The sequence below is a fragment of the Monodelphis domestica genome, chromosome 5, assembly GCF_027887165.1.
Source record: "Monodelphis domestica isolate mMonDom1 chromosome 5, mMonDom1.pri, whole genome shotgun sequence".
NCBI classification, from domain to species: Eukaryota; Metazoa; Chordata; class Mammalia; order Didelphimorphia; family Didelphidae; genus Monodelphis; species Monodelphis domestica.
This window is the reverse complement of record NC_077231.1, coordinates 217057892-217081748: the sequence shown is the minus strand read 5'-3', so window position 1 is coordinate 217081748 and position 23857 is coordinate 217057892. Positions and strand designations below refer to the sequence as shown.

Below are 23857 nucleotides of genomic sequence, written 5' to 3'. Positions count from 1 at the left end.
TGCTTTCCTTTCTTTTTCATTCTGTTACAAGGGATAGTTTGATAGGGAGGAGAAAGGGGATATATTCAGAAATAAAGGACAAATTTTAAAAGTCAACTGCACATTGGCTTATTCCTTGTGTGGGAGGAAGTAGTAATTGGGATGAGGTGGGGGAGAATAGCTGGCTGCAAAGAAACTCTCTTAAAAGACTTAATTCCTATTTCCTCCTATGGTAGTGGTTTGGGCAGCTGGGCACTTAAGAGAAGGGGTGTGGGGCTTAGAATTTACCTACCTTTAACTAGGTCAGATCTCTAAACATGCAGACTTTCTGTAATCATAGGGTAATAGATGGAAAAGACCTTAGAAACCATTGAGTCCAACTTCTCATTTAACATATGAAGAAACTGAGGCCCAAAGAGATTTGCTCAGGGTCATATGATTTGGCAGGATTTGAGCCCAAATCTCCCTGATTGCACATCTAATACTCTATTCATCATGCCATACTATGGCTACACCTGACTTTAAAAAATAAAAGTTTGGAAAGGATTTATTCTTGAAAAAGAAAAGGATAAAAAAATTTTGGAGCATGTACAAGACTTCAGGTGGGGGCATTTAGATTCTACCCAGGGAGCCCATACTCACTGATGCTTTCTCCATCATCCCAGAAGAGACAACCTTTAGCATTTCCTTCATCATCCAAAGCAACTGTGAGACCCATGAATTTTTCTCGGCTAAATTAGCATCAGAAAAAATAGTTAGAATGTCATCCATAGAGTATGCTTCAGCTAGAATAGTAATAATAATAATGATATTGATATAGAGCATTAATGTTTGAAAAGCACATCATATATGATTTCATTTGATCTTCATAAAATCCCTATCTCAAGTACTAATATCATCTTGAATTATCCCTGCCCTAATCCCCAAAGTCCAGCAGCCACTCCAAAATTTTACTTTCCAATGAGGATCTGAGACAAATCTTTAATAATCCTTCAAAGAACTTGGTGCAAACTGGGGTCAAGATACCCCCATACAAATCAATGTTGAAATTAATGTCTCCTAGGAAAGGTGGCATGCAAAGGAGAAATCTCTTGTCTCTCACTCACCTGTACCGGGTATTAATGGCAGGTTCTTGCCAGGGAAGGATGTAGCCCCCACGGACATGAAGATTAATGTGGTCAAGAGGAGCTGATAATTCCTTATATTGTTTCCTTACTCCTATATCTTCTCCCTGTGGCAAGAAGCAGATAAGGATAATGAAAGAAAGTATTAATTTAAGGTACTTTACTTTGGCTAAATAATAACATGACAAAAGAAAACATTTTCATACGCTCCTATTCATTACACTAGACTTTATACCCACACATCAGCCACATACAAACACTGCTACACCTTCAGTCAGCTACTTCCATATGAGAATTTGCCATCTGGTACTTGCCCTTCTCCAGTTTCAACTTCAACTCTTCCATTATCTCATCTCCACTAAACCTGCCTACCTAACCGAAATCACAATCACTCACTTACCTGAAATCTAAAGGTAGAATCAGAGAAGAGTAAATGCCTAATTTGGACTTCCAAGACTTCCAAGTTTCCCTCATCATCAATTTAGATCCCCTACATATCATAAGTTTAAAGAGACACTACGTCTTGCTCTATCACCCCCTATTTCTCAGCTCTTGTGCCCGGATCTCTGTTCCTGTACATTCTGGAAGCAAAAAAAAAAAAAAAAACCCAAAATACAAATCTAGGCCATTACAAATTCATTTGGTCCAAATCAATTGATCCACTGCTCAGCAGTGTTTGAGGAATGATGAAAGTCATGGTCTAATTCAGTCAAACTATAGTGTACATTCATGAAGATGTACAAAGTTAGCTACAAAGTAAGTTGGACCAAAATATACCTTTAACACCAGGATATTCAAGACACCACTGGAATCCTTGAAGGTTTTTTAACTTGGAGGTAAATAACCATAAATATGTACTTGGAAAATTCTGGAAGAAAGATAGACAAAGAGAGAGACAAGGGACAGCAAGAAAAATTAGAATGACTTTGTGACTGATCAGTTCTTATGTAACAAGAGCACAAATTTATGTGATAGTGGCAGAAATGGAGAAAAGAAGGTAGAAATAAAATATAGAAGACTTTGACAGTTCAGAATAGGGGTATTGCAAGAAAGATATAACTATCCAAGAGGATTTCACATTTCAAATCAAGGTTAAAGGGAAAATATGGCAGCATCATTAATAGCTATACAAAAATTTGGAGGAGGGAGAGTTTAGAGTGAAAAAAATGCAATGTCTGTCATGGCAATATTTGCTAGTGGTGTTGTCAAACAGATGGAAATTCCAGACTGAGTTTGGGTCAAGGCTGCAACTATAAATACAGAGATTATTCATTTAGAGATGATGGCTGCAGTCAAACAAATGAGTGAGATCACTAAACATATATGAAGAGAAGTAGTCCTGGAAAATGCCTTAGAAACCTCTTATGCTTTGGTAGTAAGAGAAGGAAGAGAAGTCATTGATAAAGATAAAGTCAGAGACATATAATCGAAGTGTTCATGGACGTATATGAAAGCAATGGAACAGAAGAAAGAAACTCAGGCAGAAGACACGATGCCACCAAGTACAATAAATTCAAGAACTGAGAAAAGGCACTGGGTTTGATGATTAGCAGATCAATGGCTTGCAATACTCTTTAATGAGGCTGCTTTGGAAACACATAATAGGACAGCTTTTGCAAAGTATTGGCATGTGTGAGGCCCCCAGCATAGGGAACTGATCCATTCCCCCTCTTTCCAGTGCCTGAGGATATTCTTGCACACTGGCACCTCTGTCCAGCCACCCAAAGCAAGCACTTCCTCCCTCAACTCTCTCCAGTAATGTGGGGGGCTCACAGACAGCTTGAATTTGCCCTCTGGCCACTCAAACTCAAAACCCTTTGCAAGTGCTGGAATTGGTGTTCCAGGCTCTGATTATAGGAACCACTCTGCTCATTTCCCAAAGACTTTGGAAATGAAGTTTTTTCATTCAACTTGGAAAGAGTATACCGCCCTACATTTCTCTTTTTTAACATATTGAAAGTGCTATGAATAGTTGACCAAACATATTTATGAGAATGTATATTGGAAGGAATATTAATAACAGAGTATGTAAAGTCAACTGCCTAAAAGATAATGGAATGAAAGTTTATTTACACCTGAATTGATTATAGTCCAAGTGTTCTTGTTTACCATTTATCTTTACCCTTGATATTTCCTACCTTTGAATATGAGAAATAAAAGCTCAGCAATCACCTTCTTGATTCTTCCAAATTCTGACTATATTGACTTGGCCTTAGCAAAAATCAGTGCACTAAAGCTATTTCTGAAGCCTTCTGAAGTGCCCCAGCATGAACTTGACCACAACTAACATGGGCATTCTAGGCCCATTAGCAAAAATTGCTCTACTCATTTCATCAAGTTCCCCTTCTCTACTGGAATATAAGTGATCATTCAGCTCACAAGGGCTATTCGCCACAGCTCCCTCAATTTTTGTAAAATGCTTCATGATCAAGTGTCATTGGAAGACTCCCAACTACACATGCTCAGGATCAAGAAAACTAGAAATAGTATTAATGATAGAATACTGATAGGAAGAAATCTCTGAGCCAGCCACTCTCTCATCTCACATTAAGACAAACAGAATTTTGGACAGAAGGAGCATGAGCTCCTATAGCCCATCACAGAGACTTACCGTGTAGTAATCATACCAGCGGGCATTGGGGAAGTAGGCATTCACATTCCGGGCATTCTATGATAAAGTAAAGGTTTTTTAAAATGAAATCAATAAATGGGGAAATTGATCAAAATATCCTGAAGGGACTAACATGAATAATAATCAATACATTGAAGAGTGCTCAAAAGCAAATGTCCCATGGATTTGCTATCTCCTGGTTGTCTTCCAATGACTGTGAGGTTGGGACAGGTATCATTCATTTTACAGATGAGGAAACTGAAGCATCAAGAACTATTCCAAGTTTGATGACAATTTCATGCCAAAACAAAGACTAGATCCCAGCACTCAGAATGCCCAGCTCAGACAAATTTCCATTTCTCAATATTGTATCTCATTTAGGATCTGATATAGGCTCAGGGGTATCCATACTCACGTGTTCCAGGACAGGGCTGATTAAGAAGGCTGGACCCCACAAGAATTGACGGAATAAGTCCCAAGTTTCTTTGTCTTCAACAAATCTGGGCAGAAAAGCATGTGGTCACAATCCAAGGATATGGACAATGTTCCCTCAGGTCAATAGATCATTGAAGTTGGAATTGGAAGTGATCTTAGAAATCAGTCCAACTTCATGATTCTGATAAAGCTCTGGGAAGCTGAGAGGTTCCTCCCAAGAAATACCCAACTTCTGTTTCCTTTGTGTCCTTCCTTCTTCCCCCAGGTCTGCTTCAGCCAGGTACTGGTAAGGATATTAATCATGTTTCATTTATCAAGTTGATTTTCCCTGATTTCTCAGTCCCTGGGCTGTCTCCTACTATTATGAAGATAGTGAAATAATGTAGATGCATTTTAGTCCCTTCTAGTCATTAAAGGGAAAGTCAAATTGTTGCTTTAAAAATATGATTTATCATATTATGAAACCAAAAAGATAAGACTTTTGGACTGAGTGCCTCTACATAACTTTCAAGTTCTTTTTCGTCCTTTAAACCCTTTCTATCAATACTGTGTATTAATTCCAGGGCAGAAGAGTGGGAAGGCCTAGGCAATGGGGATAAAGTGAATTGTCCAGGGTCACAAAGGATGAATTTGAACCTAGGACTTCTCATCTCTAGGTCTAGCTCTCAAGTCACTGAGCCACCTATATACCCTTTTTATTTTCTAAGACTAAAAATTATACAAAAAACATACTACTATATCATGCTTTAAGGTAGACAGAATAATTTCTTCTCAGTAAACATAAGAAATTAGAAGAGCAATTATTATTGCCCTCATTTTAAAGATAAGAATTAGAAGAGCAATTATTATTGCCCTCATTTTACAGATAAGAAAACTGAGCAATAGAGAGGACAAGTGGTTTGCTCATGTTACAAGTTATTGTAATAGTTCAAAGAAACAACAAATAGATCTGACTTCGAGGCCACCTCTATTCATGAGGCATACACTTCATTTTAGAATGAATAAATGAGTGAAAAGGGGGTCACTAGATGTGAGTCAGGGGGGAAAATAGACATGAGAATAATAATAAGCATGAGAAACTTTGTTGCCAAGGACCATCCATTCTAATAGGGTGAGGCAACCCAGAAAAGAGTTTTATGCAGTTCAAAATGGATTCCAGCATAGGACCCCAAGACACAGAGTGGACACTTACTCATGAAGGAGAGGCCGGACAACAGTGCTGCCTTCTACATTGGCCTTATGCATCAGGGTGTAGAGATAAGGCAACAGAGTGTATCTTATATTTAGGACATCTCTTGAAAGATCTTCAAAGGTGGAATTCCAAGATACGGGGTCTTGTCTCTACATATAGAGGGAGGGAATAGTCATGCCAAACCCTTCACCTTACTTCAGTGGGAAACAAGCCAGATGAATTGAAAGCTGCCCTCTACGACACAAAGAACCTGAAAAGCCTTCCAGGCTTTTCTTCACAATTTCCCCACATATCATTCCCTTGGACCTTGCTAGGCAAGACTTTCTGATTCTTTCTTTCCCTATTTTGCTACTTCCTAATCCGTCTAAGGATTTATCATCTCCTCATAGTCTTCCAGTAACTCTGTGAGACAGGGATAGCTGAAGCTATCATTCGTTTTATAGGTAAGGAAATTAAACCATCAAGAATGGTTCAAGGGAAAAAGGAATTTAGACCTACTTGTGTGAATGTTAAAAATTCTCAGACCCTACTTCATAAGATTTGGTTAAGACCATTCCCCATTTTAAACAATGAAGGAACTTAGATCAGGAATGTGAGACCTCTACCCCACCCCTACTTAAGCATGCTTTAGGGGAAGAAACTCCTTGTTGAACAATGAAAAATACTTAAACCCATACTTATAGTAAGGCAAAAGTTCTTAAGCTGTGCCTATTTTTAGATCTAATACAAAAGGGTGCTAAGTACCTATAAAGGTCAGGCATCTTGTGAATTTACAATGAGCAAAGAGGTGAGAACTTACTCAGAGGTTGTTTCAGGTGTGAACTTAATCAAAAGTTTAAACCTACTTAGGTGTGAATTAAGAATGGTCTGTCCTTTGGGAAAGGACATCTACCAATCTGTGATTGGTACATGTGAGAACTTAGGGGAGGTGACATAGGAGGTCTTTAAAAGGAGGTCAAAAAGGAGGTCTCCAGAGATTCAGCTGGAAAAAGATGAATTGGAGGAGGCAGCTGGTGTCTCTCTGAACACTAGAATCTTGCTTGGACAAATCTTGTGGTGAGTGGATGAAAGACTGACTGATCTCTCTCTTAGGGTTTTCAGCCTAGGCTGGCTCATGCTGGCCTAGGCTGGTCTAGCCCTTTTTCTCATTATTTCCTTTCTCTCTCTCTCTCTCTCTCTCTCTCTCTCTCTCTCTCTCTCTCTCTCTCTCTCTCTCTCTCTCTCTCTCTCTCTCTCTCTCTCTCCTTCATTAATTCCTCATTTGTATTAATTAAAATCTCTATAAAACCCAGCTGACTTGGGTATATTTTATAATTGGGAATTTGTCCCTGGTGACCACTTTATATTTGATTTAAAACAAGACACTGTCTTGAAACCATATTTTCTGTGGTCACAATTTAAGCCAACCACTCTTTTATCTGTAACAGTTTATGACTCCCACTATTTTAATCATCACACCTGACCATTCAGCACCAACACAAGGACTAGATCCTAGCACTCAAAATGCCCAGCTCAGTCCCATTAATACTACTCATATTATTGTATCACACCAAATTCTTCACCTTCCTCCAGGGAGAAACAGGTCAGATAACTAGAGAGCTATCTACCCTCTATTACACAGGGAATCTATAGAGCCTGCCATGTTGGCCTTCATAATTCCTCTTGATCTTGGCTAGGAAAGACTTTCTGATTCTTCTTTCTCTGCTTGGCTACCCTCTGGTGCTCCTAAGAATAGTCACACCCTGGATTGAAAAACATATAATGGGCAACACAGATCCACCTTTTACTTATTCTGCATTACAATGGGTCAAATCAAAGAACATAGAGTGAAAGAGTGGTGGGACCTTGGCATAGAAACTTCAAGCAGAGCCAAAAGGAAAATTTCTGATTCTGGGAGACAACATGGGAAAGTTTCCCAGAGGGAAGAACAGAAAAGATTTTTGTTCTCTGATGTCATATTTTTCTAGACTTTCTGGCAGAAGGGCAATATTCTAAGAAAATACACTAGCTACAGAATCTAGGTTTTACAGCTTGTTGTGACACATGGGATTGGTGACTAACAAGGTTGTTCCCAGGAAAGAAGGGCTCCATTAACTCTTAGGGTGGGAATGAAAGCTGGAGGTTTGGCACAAGGGCAGATCTGAGGCAAGAGCTGGTTTCTCACCCTAGGCCCAATGGTATTGTGGTTCCTAGAGAAAGGGTAAAAGGCTCCCAGTTGTGTCCAGCGAGCACACATCTCATATTCAGCATCTTGAAAGAACCCACAGATATCAGCTCCTGTCTGAGAAGAAAAAGCAAAAAGAGAGAATGGGAATCGTGGGTTTATGAAACTATCTAAAAGTGATGAAGAAGTGAATTTTAGTGAGACTTACATAGGATATTCCAAAAAGACTGAACTCCATCATACCTGCAATGAGAACCACACTTATGTTGGGTGAGGCAAGTGGTTAGATTGGAGCAGCCTCTGACATTTCCCTGTTCATTGACTTCAATAGCTCAAAATGAAGAAGTCCAAACATTGATATGGAATGATACAATTAACTAGTCAGGGACCTGACCCCTCTCTGATTCTCTTCAAGAATCGAGACACATTAGAGACTTTCTGACCACAGAAGCTGTATTCATCCCTCCTGCCCCCCTTGGGAAACCTTCAGGAAAAGCACATACCAATGATGGATTTATACATCTGATCCCAAGCTGCTGTGTTGTCTCCCAACCAATGTCCTGCCCAGCGTCCTGAAGAAGGAAACGTTGAACGACTGATCACAATTCCTCGCTTTCCTGTAGCCTCCTGCACACCTCTGATCAGGGAGTAAAAACAAGAAATGACAGCCTATCCAGACAGATCTTTCCCTCTCAGGAAATTCCTAGCATTAAGCCCATGAGCTGAGAATTATTCTCAACCAATAACTGGGACAGCAAGATGGAGAAGAAGGCACATAAATGCAATGAACTGGACCCAGGCTTCCAATGCCAAGAGAGTGGGACTGTCTCTTTGCATCGACTTTTCCACTTAAATCTCCTTCACGCACAAGTATCTTTGTGCACTCATCTATACACCATAGATGAAAACGCACAGACAATTATCATCCTCGGTTACCGAGAGACTACTACCAGAACTTGGTGTAAGAGTGAACTACAACTAGGATGTGCTTTGCCACAAATATCACATAATAAAAAATTATTTCATTGAGTTTCTGTGTGTGTGTGTGTGTGTGTGTGTGTGAGAGAGAGAGAGAGAGAGAGAGAGAGAGAGAGAGAGAGAGAGAGAGAGAGAGAGAGAAAGAAAGAAAGAGAAAGAAAGAGAGAGAGAGAGAGAGAGAGAGAGAGAGAGAGAGAGAGAGAGAAAGAGAGAGAGAGAGAGTGTGTGTGTGTGTGTGTGTGTTGGAGAAGAGGAGCATGTTTTATCTTTTGAATCACTTCATCTTCCTAATATTACTTGTAAAAATGGGACCTGCAATTTCCTTCACATAGAGAACTTTATGATGAAGAATTCATCTCTCACAATGCAGGTTGGGATCTTGTCTGCAACTTATACTCTTAGAGATATTCCCAAGACTGAATAATTAAGTGGCTTGCTTAATGTCACTCATATCAGAGAAGATTCAAACCCAGATGCTCCTGGTTTTGAGCTTCATCTCTAGCCACTAGCCACACTCCCTCTTTAAACCACATAAAAATGATGATTCAAATGATTAGGCAAAGTCTTGTGGGAATTAAAAATTGGACTCAGATATTACAGGAATTTCGGGAACTGAGACCAAATATTTTAGCCTCTTGCTTTACAAAGTACACGTGGCTCTTAATTATTCAGGGGATATTCCTTATTCTGGATGGGATAGGATCTATGTGGCACTTCTAAATTTAAGATTATATGAGTCTAGAAAAAAAAGTATGAAATTCAAATTTTATTAACTTTCAACTTATTCACTAGTGAATCTATTTTATATACACAGATGATCAGAAGACACATTAGGAATGTGTTTAACCCTGGGAAAGCCTGTTGGAGAAGAAAAGAAAGAAAAGAACCTCTGTTGCGCTTTTTTGATGCTTCTCAAGGAATTTGTTGCTTTTGAAGCACCAGGCATCCTTTCTTCTTGGAAATTCCAAATATCCAAATCCTACTACCTGCTATATGGGCCTTAGAGGGAAGGAGGCAGGGACTCACTCATATGTGGGCTTTGTCTGGGACCAGCCATAGAGATTGTGCACATCGTAGTGCCTCACTGGACTTCCATCAGGCAGGATCTGCTGACTTTCCATGCACAGGGTCTTACTGCTCAGCCCTCTGTCTCTTGACTCCAGATCTGGGGAAATGGACAAAATGATGGGAGAGCATCCCCACAATATCAAATAGTTCACAGCTGGTAATGGTGAAGGAAGCATCCGTAGCTTAGGGAATATGTCAAGATAGAGTTTGCATTTGGGATAGAAAAGAAAGCTGGAACAAGGAAAGCTTTCAACACCACACCATATACCTCAAACTACACTAAGAAATGGAAAACTAGGTTTGTCTCTGGAGATATTTTCAAGACAATGCAGGCTGCCACTAAGGAATGGAGGCAAACCCTGCTTCCAGGCGTTTTTCACAAGGCCATCCAGAGTCTAAGTAACATCTGCCATTAGAAAATGTACTTACGAGGCATGTAAGGAGGATGATTGAGTGTGTCATTCCTGCAGCCTGGAGGAACTGCCCCATTCACAAAGCTTGATGGTTCATTCATGTCCTAAAAAAATTTAAAAACATTTATGGATATGTTTATTGCCTACGTACAGGAATATGTAGTAATTACCTTTTGGCTAAGAACAGTGAACAAATGGCTATATTGCAGTGTACTCATCACTTAGAGAGGAGTGATTCATGAGAAGGAGGAAAGCTAAATAGTGATGGGGATCCCCTGGAAGGATCAGACCCTGATTTATTCTTTTAAACCCTCCTCTGCATTAGAATCAATTCTGTAGATTAGTTGCAGTATAAAAGAAAGGGGTAGAGGCTAGGCGATGTTTAGGTCATATTTAGGTATGCACATTTTACTCACATATGCACACACTCAAACACATATACCCACACTTACAATCCACATTCCATCAAACTTCAAGCTCTTCTCTGGCTCCCGGGAATTGTTGTGCAGTTCTCTCAATTCCTTCTTCCACCACTGGACTGTTGAATTACGGAAAAAGTCTGGGAAGGCAACGTGAGCTCTGTATAACTGTAAAGATAAAATAGATCAGGCCACTCGAAAGCAACCGTTTTGTACTTATTGGAAATTCTGCTACTGTATGAAAATAAATTTTGAAAGAATTCAAAATGTTTTCAAAACAATTTTTAGTTTAAATAGAAATCACAGTATCACAAATTAACTGAATACTTATCAAATAAAATAATTAAAAACTGCCAAGACTAAATCCAAGTCTGGATTGGCTGCCTAATTGTAATCACATCCTACCACCATGATATAGATATATATCTCAAACCCCCATTATATATACAATGTATATTTAATATATTTTTATCATTATATTATATATCATATGCCAGAGTATATATAATATATATTCTCATTTATATTATTATTAGAGTTTATATTACAGTATATTATTATATATAATTTTTTTTTTACTATGATTGTATTTGGGAGTTTTTTGCTCTAGGGACTGTTTTTATTTGGCATGCTGTGAACTAATGACTTTTGAAGGGATATTGAGAACCAGTGGAGGGGACCTGATAGGAAAAGATTAAGAAACTATTTTTTAATGGTAGTTTCCTTTGGGGAAGGATGCCTCTAAGCACTAGTGGAAGGAAAACAAGAATTCAGGATAGGGTTAGTCAATGACTAACTAACAAATAGCTAGAGTTGCTGAAAACACAAGACTTGAGAAAGTGAAAAAAATAATGAAAGATGCTCTAAGTAACAATTAACCCATCAACTAAGCTCTTTAATAACTCTTTGCATTCATAATTGTTTACATAATCAATATTTTAAAATACTTTCACTAACATTTCTTATTTGTGCAGGTCTTAGATTTTATCATTATGGGCTATTCACAGTGCAGAAATTCTCTCGACTGACACAACTGAGCCATTTATCAATAACTAAGACTTTTGGGGGTTTGAGAGAAGGGCAAAGCGGGTAACTTTAAGTTAAGTGATAGGCCCATGGTCACATAGCCACACATAGCCCAGAGTTGTCGAGACCAATAGAGGTCCTTCAGAATCGAAGGCTGACCAGACATTCACCATATCAGTCAATTTCTTCACATTTGAAAGAAAGCATCAATACTATAATTAAAGACTACCCCCAAAGCCTTACTAATCAATAGACAGGACAGTAGCATAACTGAAGACAATGTGGCCCCCAAAACATTTAAGCCATCACTTCAGTGGAAGTATCTTCAAACTTTCTTAGAAAATGAAATAGGAAAGCATGACACTTTCTGTGTCTAAGGGGTAGAGACAGGTTGAGAGAGGGGAAGAGAGAAAGGGAAAGAAACACAGAAAGAGACAGCCAGAAGATTCAGAGACAGAGAATAAAGGGAGGAAGAAACAAAGGAATGCTGATCTCAGTAGGAAGAGTATTTATCAGACAGCTTAATGAAAAGGCAAAGAACATTAATTAAGCACTTATAATGTGCCAGGCACTGGGGTAAATGCTGAATCAGTAAGAGAGAGGACTTCTGCTTCTCCATGAGGATAATCATTTAACAATCTAGCAAGTACAAACCCATTCTCTGCAACCAAAACTTTCACATCCCATACTACTGATGAATCTTTTACCTCTACTTGGGTGTCCCAGTCAAGAGATCCATTGATAGTGACATTGGGCAAATCTGGCCAGACCTGTGGAAAAAAGACAGAAAAATGGTTTCTTTCCTTAGAATGGACAAATTTTGAATATATGATCAGTTCCAATTTGTAGATTTCATGAGAATCACAAGGAGAATCTAAGCCACCCTTGGAATCAACTTGCTTAAAGGAAACATCCCAGGCTCTAATTGCCATGACTCACATATATACAGAAGCATTCAGAAAAAAAAAATGAACCAATAATGTGATATCCCTTACCATTCACTCACCAAACAGAATTACCATCTCTAATCCCAAACTCTACCTTTCCCCAAACTATGCTGTCTTCATCGGGCCATTTAATGAACACATCTTGCTGGACTCCCTGAGTGAAGGCAGGATATGGCTTGGTCTCGTTGCCAGAAATAGCCGGGTCCTGAAATCATTAGGTGAGAGTTACTAGAGTGTCAGAGACAAGATGACTCAAGGAAAAGAAGATCAATGTTCAACAAGGCAGAAGACAACGTCCAAATCTACAAGTTTAATCTTGGACTCCTTTTGAAAACCAAGAAATACATTTTTCCTCTGCTGAGTTTCTGTATCTGAGATATAATAAAAACTCTTTCCCACCAATACCCAGCCCTCCTCACAACCCAGTTACACACCAGAATGAGGATGACTCGCATCCCAGCACCCTTCATTCGACTGATTAGATCAGGAAAGCCAGCAAACTTGGGACTGAGGGTAAAATCTAGCTGCCTCTCCATGTAATCAATGTCTGAGTACTGCACATCCTGCAGGAAAGAGAAAAGGAAAGTGGGCAAATATCAATTTGATGACAAAAGATCCTAAGAAACTTTCTATAGGCCAGTGTGATGGAAAGTCCACTGTGGGGATTCTCATCCAGGCTCAATTTAAAACAACAGACTGGAATCTACCAGAATCACTCCAACACTACTTCTCTCTACTACTATGCAATATGATCGAGTAGCTGAGATCATATTATCAATCTGAAAATAGGACAATCCACTGTGGCACAGCATCAAGCCTGGAGACAGGAGATCCTGAGGTCAAATGTGGCCTCAGATACTTCCTAGCTGTGTGATTCTGGGCAAGTAACTGAACCCCATTTGCCTATCCCTTGCCCTTCTGATTAGAATTGTTGCTGGGACAGAAATTAAGGGCTTAAAAGAAAAAAGAACCTGAAAATGATCAGGCTAAAACAAATACAGGCAATCTTACAGAAAAAAAAATTATGACATATTTGAAATGAAAATGAAAAAATATTTTGAATCATCTATGCTCTAATGCCTCTAAGTAGCAGCATGGTAAATTGAAAGAACGATGTTTTGGAGTGAAGGAGATCCAAATTGAAATGCTGCCTCAGATAACTACTAGTGATAGGATTCTGAGCAAGTCAGTCAGCCTCATTACACCTAGTTTGCTCCTCTTTAAATGAAGGGAGTTTAGACTCCAACTCCTCAAAGGTCCTTCTCAACTCTAATTCTATGATCCTGTGGTTTCTGTGTTTCTGCTCTCAAAACCTGAGGGCAGAGAGAGGACTCAGAAGATAAATAGGATGTTTAGGCAAATATAGGGGACGATGCTCCATCCATTTGCTACGAATACTCATCCATTTACAGCTAGTTAAAAATAGGGTGTGAACCTTATCGATTCCTGTTGGATATCACTTCCATATCATTGATATACAAATAAGATGAGTTAAAATCTAAAATTTCTTTTGCTCCAATGACTGTTTACTGTTTGAATTAATGCTTTCTCATCAAAATCCAGATTCAGAATTATCGTTGTTTAAGGACTTCTACATAACATGTCAAACATCTAATCTGAAAACATGTTTGAGAGTCTTCCTGCTCCTTAACTAAGCAGGAGAAGAATCAAGACCATGATGACTCCAGGACAATTACACAAGGATTAGGGGATACAGAGAGAGGTATGGTTATGGAAGGAAATGGCAAGGTCCATACATAGGGGATCTGAGCAGCCACCATGGCATCGTAGAGTTCAGCAATTTCATTATCATTCTCGTATCCATAACGACACAGCTGGAATCCTAAGGCCCAGTAAGGAGTCATCACTGGCCGGCCAATCAACTAAAAACAAGGACAGAAAATAGATTATATAGATTCTAATCCTTCTGGTTATGGAACATGGCTGGTATCACAGATAGAGTCACTAGAACAACTTTCTAATTCAGATGAACTATAAGACCAAACAACACAGAACTATAGGGAGGTAGCACTCCTGAGAATGTCTACCATTCAAAGGCAATAATATGTGTAAAGTATTTTATCAGTCTTAGAGTGCTCTATAAATGTAAGTTATTATTATTATTTGTGTACTTTTAACAATGCTGGGATTCTTAGGGGACATGTCAAATAGAGTGTGTTCATGCAAGACCCCTATAATACTAGAGTAACAAAGAGTGCTTTCTGAAATCCCTCTATTGCCTTCTGACATTATGATTTGATCTTCAGAAAAGATAATGGCTATATAACATTGATTCAATCCACAAGCATTTGTTAAATTATTATTATGTGCCAGGTAATTTCCTATGTACTGAAGAAGTCAAATAGTCCCTATTCTCAAAGCACTCACATTCTAATGAAGGAGACAAGCAGGAAAAAAACTAGATATATACAGAATGTATACAGAGTAGAAGAATGGATGTGTCAGGCAAAGTGTGAGGTATATTAGAGTTTCCTGGAAAAGATTTGTTTATCAGCTTAAGGACTGGATGGCTTCCTACCTCTGTGTACTGCTGAGTAACGAGCTCTGGGGTAGGTCCCAAAACCATGTAAAAGTCCAGAATACCTCCGATGGTCCGATATGTGAGTGCAGGGGTTGGTTGGAAAGTTACATCTGGAAATGGAGAGCAATTATCAGTGACAGCATCATTGAACTAAAGGGTGAAAGCAGAGTCTATGGATCATCCACTCTAATTCAGATAGAAGGAGAAATCTCATGTAGACATCACAGCAAGGTGGTCCCCTAATTGCCTTCTGAAGGCTTCACGGGACAAGAAATGACCACCTCTATTCCATCTGCTGATAGTTCTGATGACTTTTACAGAATCCTTAGACAGAATGTCAATTTGCTTATCTGAATATCTGATGAGCTAATAAATTCTCCACATGTATAAACTTCCCCATTAATTTCCATGAGCTAAACATAGATGGCTTCAAAATCTGCAAATGTTGCCCTACCTCTTTCCTGGCTTCTGGGCCAACAATTCTTCTACCTATTAAAAATTCTATACCTAGAAAACCTTTGGACCCCCTCAAGTTCAATAATTCTAAATAAATCCCATCACCTTCCCCTTTCCTTTTTCTTTCTTCTATTTTTTTATTCATCTATTTACCATTACTAACACCATAATTATCCCAATTACCTAGTCCTAAAACCTGTACCCATCTACTCACTAATTCTCTATTAAACTAGGAAGAAGACTGAATTCTGAGTCAAAGGACCAGTAGTAAAATACTGACTGTCCTTCATCCTACTCCTGTGATGAATGATAAATCATTTCATAACCTCAGTGGGCCTCAATTTTCTCTTATGTACAATGAGAAAACTGAATTAAATATGACCTTAACCATTTCCCTTCTTTTGTTCAAACAATTTGCTTTGTGTAAAAATGCTCTTTTTTCTCATGTCTCCAACATGCCATAATTGTACAGTCCTTTTCTACCCATTAAGACACTAAAATTCTTATTACTTTGTTTTCTTACTCCTCTTAGCCCCTCACTGACTGAAGTTCAAGGGATTTCTTCCTCTTCTAAATGCTTATAACTTATCTTACCTTATCTGCCCTTATTAGGAATTTTTTGCATATATATATATATATATATATATATATATATATATATTGATGGAACTTCAGTCATTATTAGGAAGATTCTGGATGTTATTTATCTACATATCATCTCCCACATTAGATTGAAGGCAGCTCAAGAATACACATTATATTTTCCTTTTTCATCTTTCTTGGTTACTTGTCTAGTGATTTGTCCATAGCAGTAGCTTAATAAATGAGTACTGAATTTTACTTAATTGGAGCCATGTTAGAACTATCTCATTTAGAAACTTCCCAGAACTCTTTGGTTTGGTGAAGTCAGAAATGAATCCCCCATCATACCCATGGCATTGCTGTTGAGCAGGAGCACTCCATGGGCATTGCTGTCCTCTTCCAGACCCATGTAATATGGGTGTACACCATAGGAATTCTTCTTGTACTAGATCAGCAGTTGAAACACAAATTAAAACAAATGTTGTCACTGGATCTATAATCTGGGTTGGTCTCAGGACAAATGGAAAATAAAAGAACATTTCAATTCAATAAGTATTTGTAATTGTGTTACTCAGATTCATAACTAACTTCAACACGAGAACATGAACTTACAGAAATTCATCTTGGAATAGGGCCAAAGAAATGGATATGAGCCATATAACACTCAAGATGTTGTACACTTACGCCTGGAGGCTGGTCTCGAGAAAACATTCCCCAAGTGTGCCAGTTTAGATCCCTCCTGAAGGTCGTGTGCTCTGTTTCTCCAAAGCCATAGATGTAGTGTGATGGGAGGCGGGTGGAGATTCGTAGGAACATATCATTAAAGGTAAAGCCAGGGACCTGGGAATCCCAGCTGAAACACAAGAGCAGATCATGGAGAGTTAGGTCTAAGAACTCCTGTGATGTGCATCCCTGTTAGGAGGGTCTGGGGAATAGTCCCAATTCCCTAACTTTCGTTATTATACTTCAGAATGAAGTATCTGCAGTGTCTGTTTCTTTGGCTGATAGGGCTTTGAATTGGCACCAAATGTGATTTAGATATGAAGGAAAGTGAGCTTGATATAGTAGAAAAACATAGAAAGAAAAAAAATAGACAAAATTGTTCCAATCCTCACAGGACTCACAAGCTAGATAAAGAAACAAGATCTTTATGTACAAAACATTTTAATGAACAATATAATGAATGGTACTAAATCAATTCAATCAAATCAAATCTATATATTCAATATGCCAGTGTGGTGGTAAATCCACTGTGGGGATTCTCCTCCAAGATCAATTTAAAACAACAGACTGGAATCTATCAGAATCTCCCAACTATTATTTGCAAGGTAATTGGGGTACTTAAGATAATATAATCTGTATAAAAATGGGAAAGTCAGGGAGCTTATTGGATAGAGTACCAGACCTGGAGACAGGAGATCCTGGGTTCACATATGGCCTCAAATACTTCCTATCTGTGTAATCCTGAGTAAAGCATTTAACCTCATTTGCCTATTCCTTGTCCTTCTCTCTTAGAGTTTTTACTAGGACAGAAATTAAGGGTTTAAAAGGAAAAAAAAAACACCTGAAAATGATCAACCTCAACCAAATACTGGCAGTCTTAGAGAAAAAAATGATGACACATTCCAAAATGAAATGGAAATTCTTTGAAGAGAAATATTTTGGAATGAAGAAGACCCGAATAATTACTAGCGATGTGATACTGAGCAAGTTGGTAATCTCACTGTGCCTAGTTTTCTCCTCTTTAAATTAGAGGGGTGGACTCCAACTTTTCAAAATTCCTTTTCAACTTTTAGGTTTACTTTTCCTTCCTTCTCCTACCACAATAGTACCTGTTGATAGAAATTTTTACTTGCACCCAATCTGGAGGAAGAGCAGATCTAGTTTTAAAAACATTTTATTGAAGAAGAAATTGACAAGAACAGAAGTTGTCTCTAGCTTTAAAGAAAACTTAAAGAAATCTTGTTACTCCCTGCACGATCTCTAGTACTTATAGGTGAAGAATCTAAAGTGTCAATATATTTTAAGAAACTTAAAAGGATTCTTTAAATAAAAAAATAAAAAAGAAAAGAAAGTTTCCTCCCATAATAATATGCTGAAAGAAATCTTATATATTCTCTAATCTATTACCTTATTATAAAAATTAAGAAACTGAAACCAAGGGATATAAAGGGACTTAGATAATTTCACAGAAGTACTCTGTATTTGCATTTTTTCAGGGATTGAACAATTGAATCCAAACCACAAGTTTTTAGTGACCAAACCCTGTAGCCCATTCATGATTCCAGAAAACTAAGGTCAAGTCAAATTCTGATTGCCCCGACATCATTACAGATATGGAACAGACAACTACTTACATCACAGTGCCCGTGCTTTTTCGGCGGATCTCAATTCCAAATGGGTTTTCCTTGATGGCCACCTCATAGAGACGATTTTCAGGTTGACTGGTGGGGGAGTTTGGAGTATTTAAGGGCACTGGGACTTCATATCTCTTGTTGTTGGCATCATAGATCTATGAAAAAGAAAGCCATTGTCTCTAAAAATGACTTGAGGCTCATATATTCATGACTTTATAATCAGATTCTTCTAGTTAAGTAATGAGCTGATTGCATGGTTTCTGAGGCTTTATCTGCTTCCAGTCTTGAAATAAGCCGGATATGGCAAGAGGAGTACTTTTATCCACTTTCTTCTCTTCATGTATACTCAGATTGTTTCATTTTAATTCGAAGTATGATGAAGCAACCAAATAAACATAATAGTGACATATATGCTATTTAATGACTTCATCCATTCAAAAGAAGGATGCATGACCTGTTATAGATCTCTGGTAAGATGTTGGAGATGTATTCAAGGAACATCCTTTAGATACATCCTTTAGAAAGATGTTTTTCTTCAAAAAAGAAAGTTTCTCTTTGCTTTTGTTTTGGGAAGGAAACTTCTAAGTAGCCACAGACGCTTTTTTTTTTTTGGAAAGATGAAATCATGAAAGTGGAGATAAAATCATCATTATGTTCTATCTTTTAGCATATCCTTCCCATCAATTTCCATTATTCATATCCCTCAGTAGCCATCTCAAACATTACTTCTACTCTGACCACTTGTGACCCTTTCTTGAGGTTTCCTTTAGCCCTTGATCTCTGATAACAAACTCACTGCATTTAGCATTAAATTCTTTTCTGTTAGCTCTCTTTTTAGAAATCGACTATGATCTCAGTGACAGCAATAACCTATTGGGTCCTTCTATATTTCACAGCCTCTAATCAAACTCCTCCCACATACTAGATGCTGAATCAAGATCATTGGTTAATTTTTATCCTTGTGAACTTCTCTGTTAACACCACAAGTTGTAAGCTGCATATACCTTAAACTGTAGCATGTGATTTTTATGGAATGTCACATCCAATCGGAGCTGGTTAATGGGTGTGGAAGGATAGTGATTGACTTCTGCATTTCGGGAGATGTCTGCTGTTAGGCCCACTCCTGTATTCTGAATGTTACTGGCAGTATAATAATACTTAGTGATGTAGCAAAAGGGGACTCCTGTAGAATTGGTTGGCTAAAAAAAAAAACAACACTTTAGAGAATCATCAGAACCATTAAATCTGGAAAAAAAGAAAAGGTTATTATCTAATCCTTGACTCATCTCAACCATCATAAAGAGTTCCACAGAGAGAGATGATCCAGACTCTCTGAATTTTTTAAATTAAATTTAATAGTTTATGGCTTGAGGCTTGTATAAGTTAGGTAATTTTCCCATTCTAGAATAAGTCAGCATCAGAACTAGCATTTTTTAAACCTTATTTTCCATTTTAGAACCAATACAATGTATTGGTTCCAAAACAGAATACTGCAAGGCCTGGGCAATAGGGATTAAGTGATTTAACAAGGATTACATAGCTAGGAAGTATCTGAGTCCAGATTTGAATCCAAGATTTCCCAACTATAGGTCTAGTCCTAATCCACTGAGCCATCTAGCTTCCCCTAAAAGTAGCATTTTAATTCAACTCTTTTCAATTCCACATCCACCACCCATTCTACTACACTGCACCATCTTTTGCCTCTTCTCTCTTCTTCCCCATTTATTCCCTCCTTTAGAGGTATCCTAGGCTATAATTTCTTGATTTAGGAACTAGATTAGTAAATGGAAAAGGTAATAAACATGGTGCTAAGTTTATTAATGATATAACAAAGTCTATGTACTGAGATAGCATATAAGTTACATGTAGATGTCAAAATCAAACATTTTGACTAGTAATCTTTCCAGTATGCTGTATCAATAATATTGTACAAAGTGAATGAAATCCACAAAAATTTTCATTACCCAGAGTAAATCCTCAAAAGAGATAATTTGGGGAAAATAAAAGATGTGTCTCTTTCAGTTCATTTCAATATGTCAGATATTTGTGGATAAAAAAAAAAAATTCTCCATTGGTACCTGTAGAAAGAGATCCTAGGACAGTGAGGGACAAGAGGTCCCTCCAGAAGAGAATAGCCCTTCCTTCACCAACTATCCTCAGATTTAGAGGGCTCTGGGCAGAGGTAGGTGGGAGAGACACAAATACGCACATAAAGAGCCACTTACTTTGTTTTACCTCAAATCCTTCCTAGCATCTCTGTCATGGATAGAGGGCAGAGCAGTGAAAAGGGAAGATGACTTCAGGGTATTTCAACTATTTACAGGGACTATTCCCTGCTGTGATTATTCATGATAGCAATTTACTACTGAAAATCTTTCCTCCATATCTCTATCTTACCTTTTTTTACATAGGATCATAGGATTCTAGTATCACAGATTTAAAGCTGGAAGGGACATTAGAGATCAAAGTCCAACCCTTTAATTACAAATGAGGAAAACGAGGCCAGGTTTCCAGGCAAAGGGGCTTGACCAACATCATACAGTGAATAAGTATCTGAGGCAAAATTGGAACCTAAGTCTTCCTGACTTTCAAGTCAACATTCTATCTACTAGCCCATGTTGTTTTAGATCTTGTGAGAGGAAATGAATGAGTCACCGGATGGATTAGAAGTAAATGAGTATATGTGGGCATATCAATGAGTATGGAGTATTTATATGATCTTACCTCCCAGACACAGTCACGTAATTTACATTTCTCTTCCTGGGCACCATCTGCATCTGGGTAGCAGTCAAATTTTTCTGTGTCTCTGAACTTTGTGGACCACTCCACTGTATACTCTTTCCCCAGCTCAAGGTTAAGTCTAGTGATGTGAGTGACCTGTACAGATAGAAACAATTTTAGTAAACAGATACTACTGAAATCAGCCATTAAAAAAAAATCAACCAAGTGAATTAATTCTGGTACATGAATGTAATGGAATATTATGCTGACATAAGAAAGAAAATGAGAAAAATTCAAAAAAGCATAGAAAAATGATGCAGGTTGAAGCCTTTTTTTAAAAAAGTCAGAACAAAAAAAATTTAGATAATGACAATAGGAATGTAAATGAAAAAATATGAATAAATAAAATGTAACCCCTTATCATTATAATGTCCAACCATGGTCCCAGAAGAGAGAGGAGAAAATGCTTCTCTGTCCCTTTTTTCTGTAGATTAGTGCTAAAGGAGAGCACTCTAGCTGCATATTCCATTAGGAAACTGTTTTATTTCTCTTTCTTGTCTATTATTTGTTACAAGGGAAGTTTCTCAAGATAGGGAAGGGAAGGCAAAATAGATAGATGGATAGGAATAGGAAATATAATAGGATTTAGATGGAAACAGAATAGGATGTAGAACCCAGAGAACTTGGTTTCAACTCTTGCCTACTTACTACTTACTCCCTGGAGAACCCTGAACAAGTCACTTCATCTCTCTTGGGCCCAGGTTCTTCATTTATAAAATGAGGTTCTTAGACTAGATAATCCCTCATGTGACAGAGTCTGGCCCAAAAAAAAAAGTGCCAAGCTGAGGAGTGTGTGAAATTGATCACCTCAATGGAGGAGGGGCCTCAAGGGTTTGGAATCTTGAGGAGGAAAGGACTCTGGATGGTAGAGGAGTTGGTCTCTCTCAGTCTTAAGAAGTCAAAGACAGAAGGTGGGAAAGACTTTCTCCTTAGGGTTACCCACTTTTCCTGTTGGTGACTGGAAATCTTTCCTCCCCAACACTTCCCAATTGAAGGGACTTTCTGAGGCAAAACCTGAGCAGACTTTACCTCAGCTCCTGTTGCCCTGAGTCTCAACTGTGGCCAAGGGGCCAAACCCAGGGCAAATCAACCTGAATTTCTTTCAGGGTGCTCAGGCTTCCAAGGCCTGAGGTCCCCCCAAACTCAAGGAGGGAGGAAAAAGGTTTAGATAGAGGCAGGGACCACCTTTTCCCACATTCCTTTCCCTTTCTTACCTGCCCCTTAATCCTTTTTTATTACCTTATTGAGCTGACATTAAAAGTTATCTGTTCCCCATGCTGAGTGTAAGTAAAAAGATCAAGGGGAGATCCTTTGGTTTCAAGTAGTGGAGGGGGGACAAGAGGGGCAAGAGTGAATTGGGGAAAGCAACTTTAACTAAGGAGGGAAGGCAGAAAGAGGAAAATCTTCAAATCCCCACTCCTCAATATGAGCCAACCCTAAACATCAGCTGTCTCCTCTGACCCCCGCCTCATTATTGAAAGATTGAACCCCAAAGTTACAACTTAACCTTCTTTATAATACACTCAACACCATCCATCCCAGACCTAAATATGTGACTGTTTTGGAACCCTGATTGATCCTAGGAATGTAAATGAAGGTTTAAGATTGACTGATCTCTATAGTTTCTTCCAGCTCTAAACTCTAATTGCAGGATTCTTTTCAAAATGTACTCCCAAGTAAGAACCATTATTAGAAAGCTTGATAAAATGGGGGGAGAGGGGGAATGATGAGGAAAATGCAAAGCTGAAAAAGAACATGATCTTTGTAACAGAATTTCTTCATTAAAAACATAGCCTCTAAATAAATTTACCTCAGTGATATAGGGGAATGACTTGTTTTCTTTCATGAAACTCCATACTTACTAACAGTCAAACTCCATCCTTGAGGTTTGATAATCAAACACCATAGTTTTCCAGCAATTTAGACAAGTTGCCTATACTCCCACTTAAGGCATCATGGTGGTATGGGGGATGGAATCACCAAGATCAGAATTCAAATCTAATCCCAAATGCTTATTAGGTCTATGACACTGAGCAAGTCACTAACCACTGTTATACCCAGTTTCAATGGCAATGACAAAATCTTCCATGCAGAGTTATTGAATAGATCAAATGAGACATTTTTGAAAGGTGCCTGGAACATAATAGATACTATATAAATGCTTCCCTTATTCCTGCCTATACTCATGTTGCCTCCCATTAATGGTATTCTAATCACTTTTCTTAGAAGCTTATCAACTCCTTTGTAGCAAATAGGATCCCATTCTTAAAGTTTGGGGTGAAGGAACAAGAGGGAAGAGAAGCCCAATTGAACAAATCTTAAGTGTTCAGAGGTTTTATGGAAGACTGCTATTAAATATCATGTTGGGAAAATATTCCTGACAAGAATGAATGATTTGTAAACTTAAGAAACAAACTATCCAGTAAAGAGGGTAAAATCAATGTGTATAATGATGAAGTATATTCTTGTTTCCAAAGTTTTTAAAGTGCAAATCAGAGAAATAGAGTATATTTGAGTGCTGAGCTAGGTTATTTGGGGAAAAAAACAATCAATAGTGGAATACTGGAATACTGGAAAACCAGAGGAAATGCCCTGGGAAACATCATTTAGTCTTTTCTGGCTTCAGCTACCTTATAAAATGAAAGGGATGAGCTCTGAGCTCTCTTTCAACTGGAGATCTTTGATCCCATGTTACGAAGACAAAACATTTTTGGAGTGTTTCTAGTGATGCAATATTTGTTGTTGTTCGGTCATTTCAGCAGTCAGACACTTCCTGGCTTCCT

The 23857-nt window shown here is 38.2% G+C and overlaps 1 protein-coding gene across 1 annotated transcript in view; it reads right to left on the bottom strand.

The window, feature by feature from the left end:
- Positions 1-23857, bottom strand: part of MGAM (maltase-glucoamylase) — a 159232-nt gene that overhangs the window by 11097 nt on the left and 124278 nt on the right. Inside the window, exons 71-91 of the mRNA XM_056799810.1 lie at positions 21018-21170; positions 19298-19492; positions 18294-18448; positions 16621-16789; positions 16285-16381; positions 14896-15008; positions 14114-14239; positions 12791-12919; positions 12451-12561; positions 12117-12179; positions 10417-10551; positions 9981-10068; positions 9510-9648; positions 8009-8142; positions 7714-7748; positions 7506-7622; positions 5342-5490; positions 4130-4214; positions 3715-3771; positions 1086-1210; positions 622-710 (exon numbers count right to left, since the gene is read on the bottom strand). Coding sequence (XP_056655788.1) covers positions 622-710; positions 1086-1210; positions 3715-3771; positions 4130-4214; positions 5342-5490; positions 7506-7622; positions 7714-7748; positions 8009-8142; positions 9510-9648; positions 9981-10068; positions 10417-10551; positions 12117-12179; positions 12451-12561; positions 12791-12919; positions 14114-14239; positions 14896-15008; positions 16285-16381; positions 16621-16789; positions 18294-18448; positions 19298-19492; positions 21018-21170 — 2464 coding nt within the window. The remainder of the gene's footprint in view (positions 1-621; positions 711-1085; positions 1211-3714; positions 3772-4129; positions 4215-5341; positions 5491-7505; positions 7623-7713; positions 7749-8008; positions 8143-9509; positions 9649-9980; positions 10069-10416; positions 10552-12116; positions 12180-12450; positions 12562-12790; positions 12920-14113; positions 14240-14895; positions 15009-16284; positions 16382-16620; positions 16790-18293; positions 18449-19297; positions 19493-21017; positions 21171-23857) is intronic.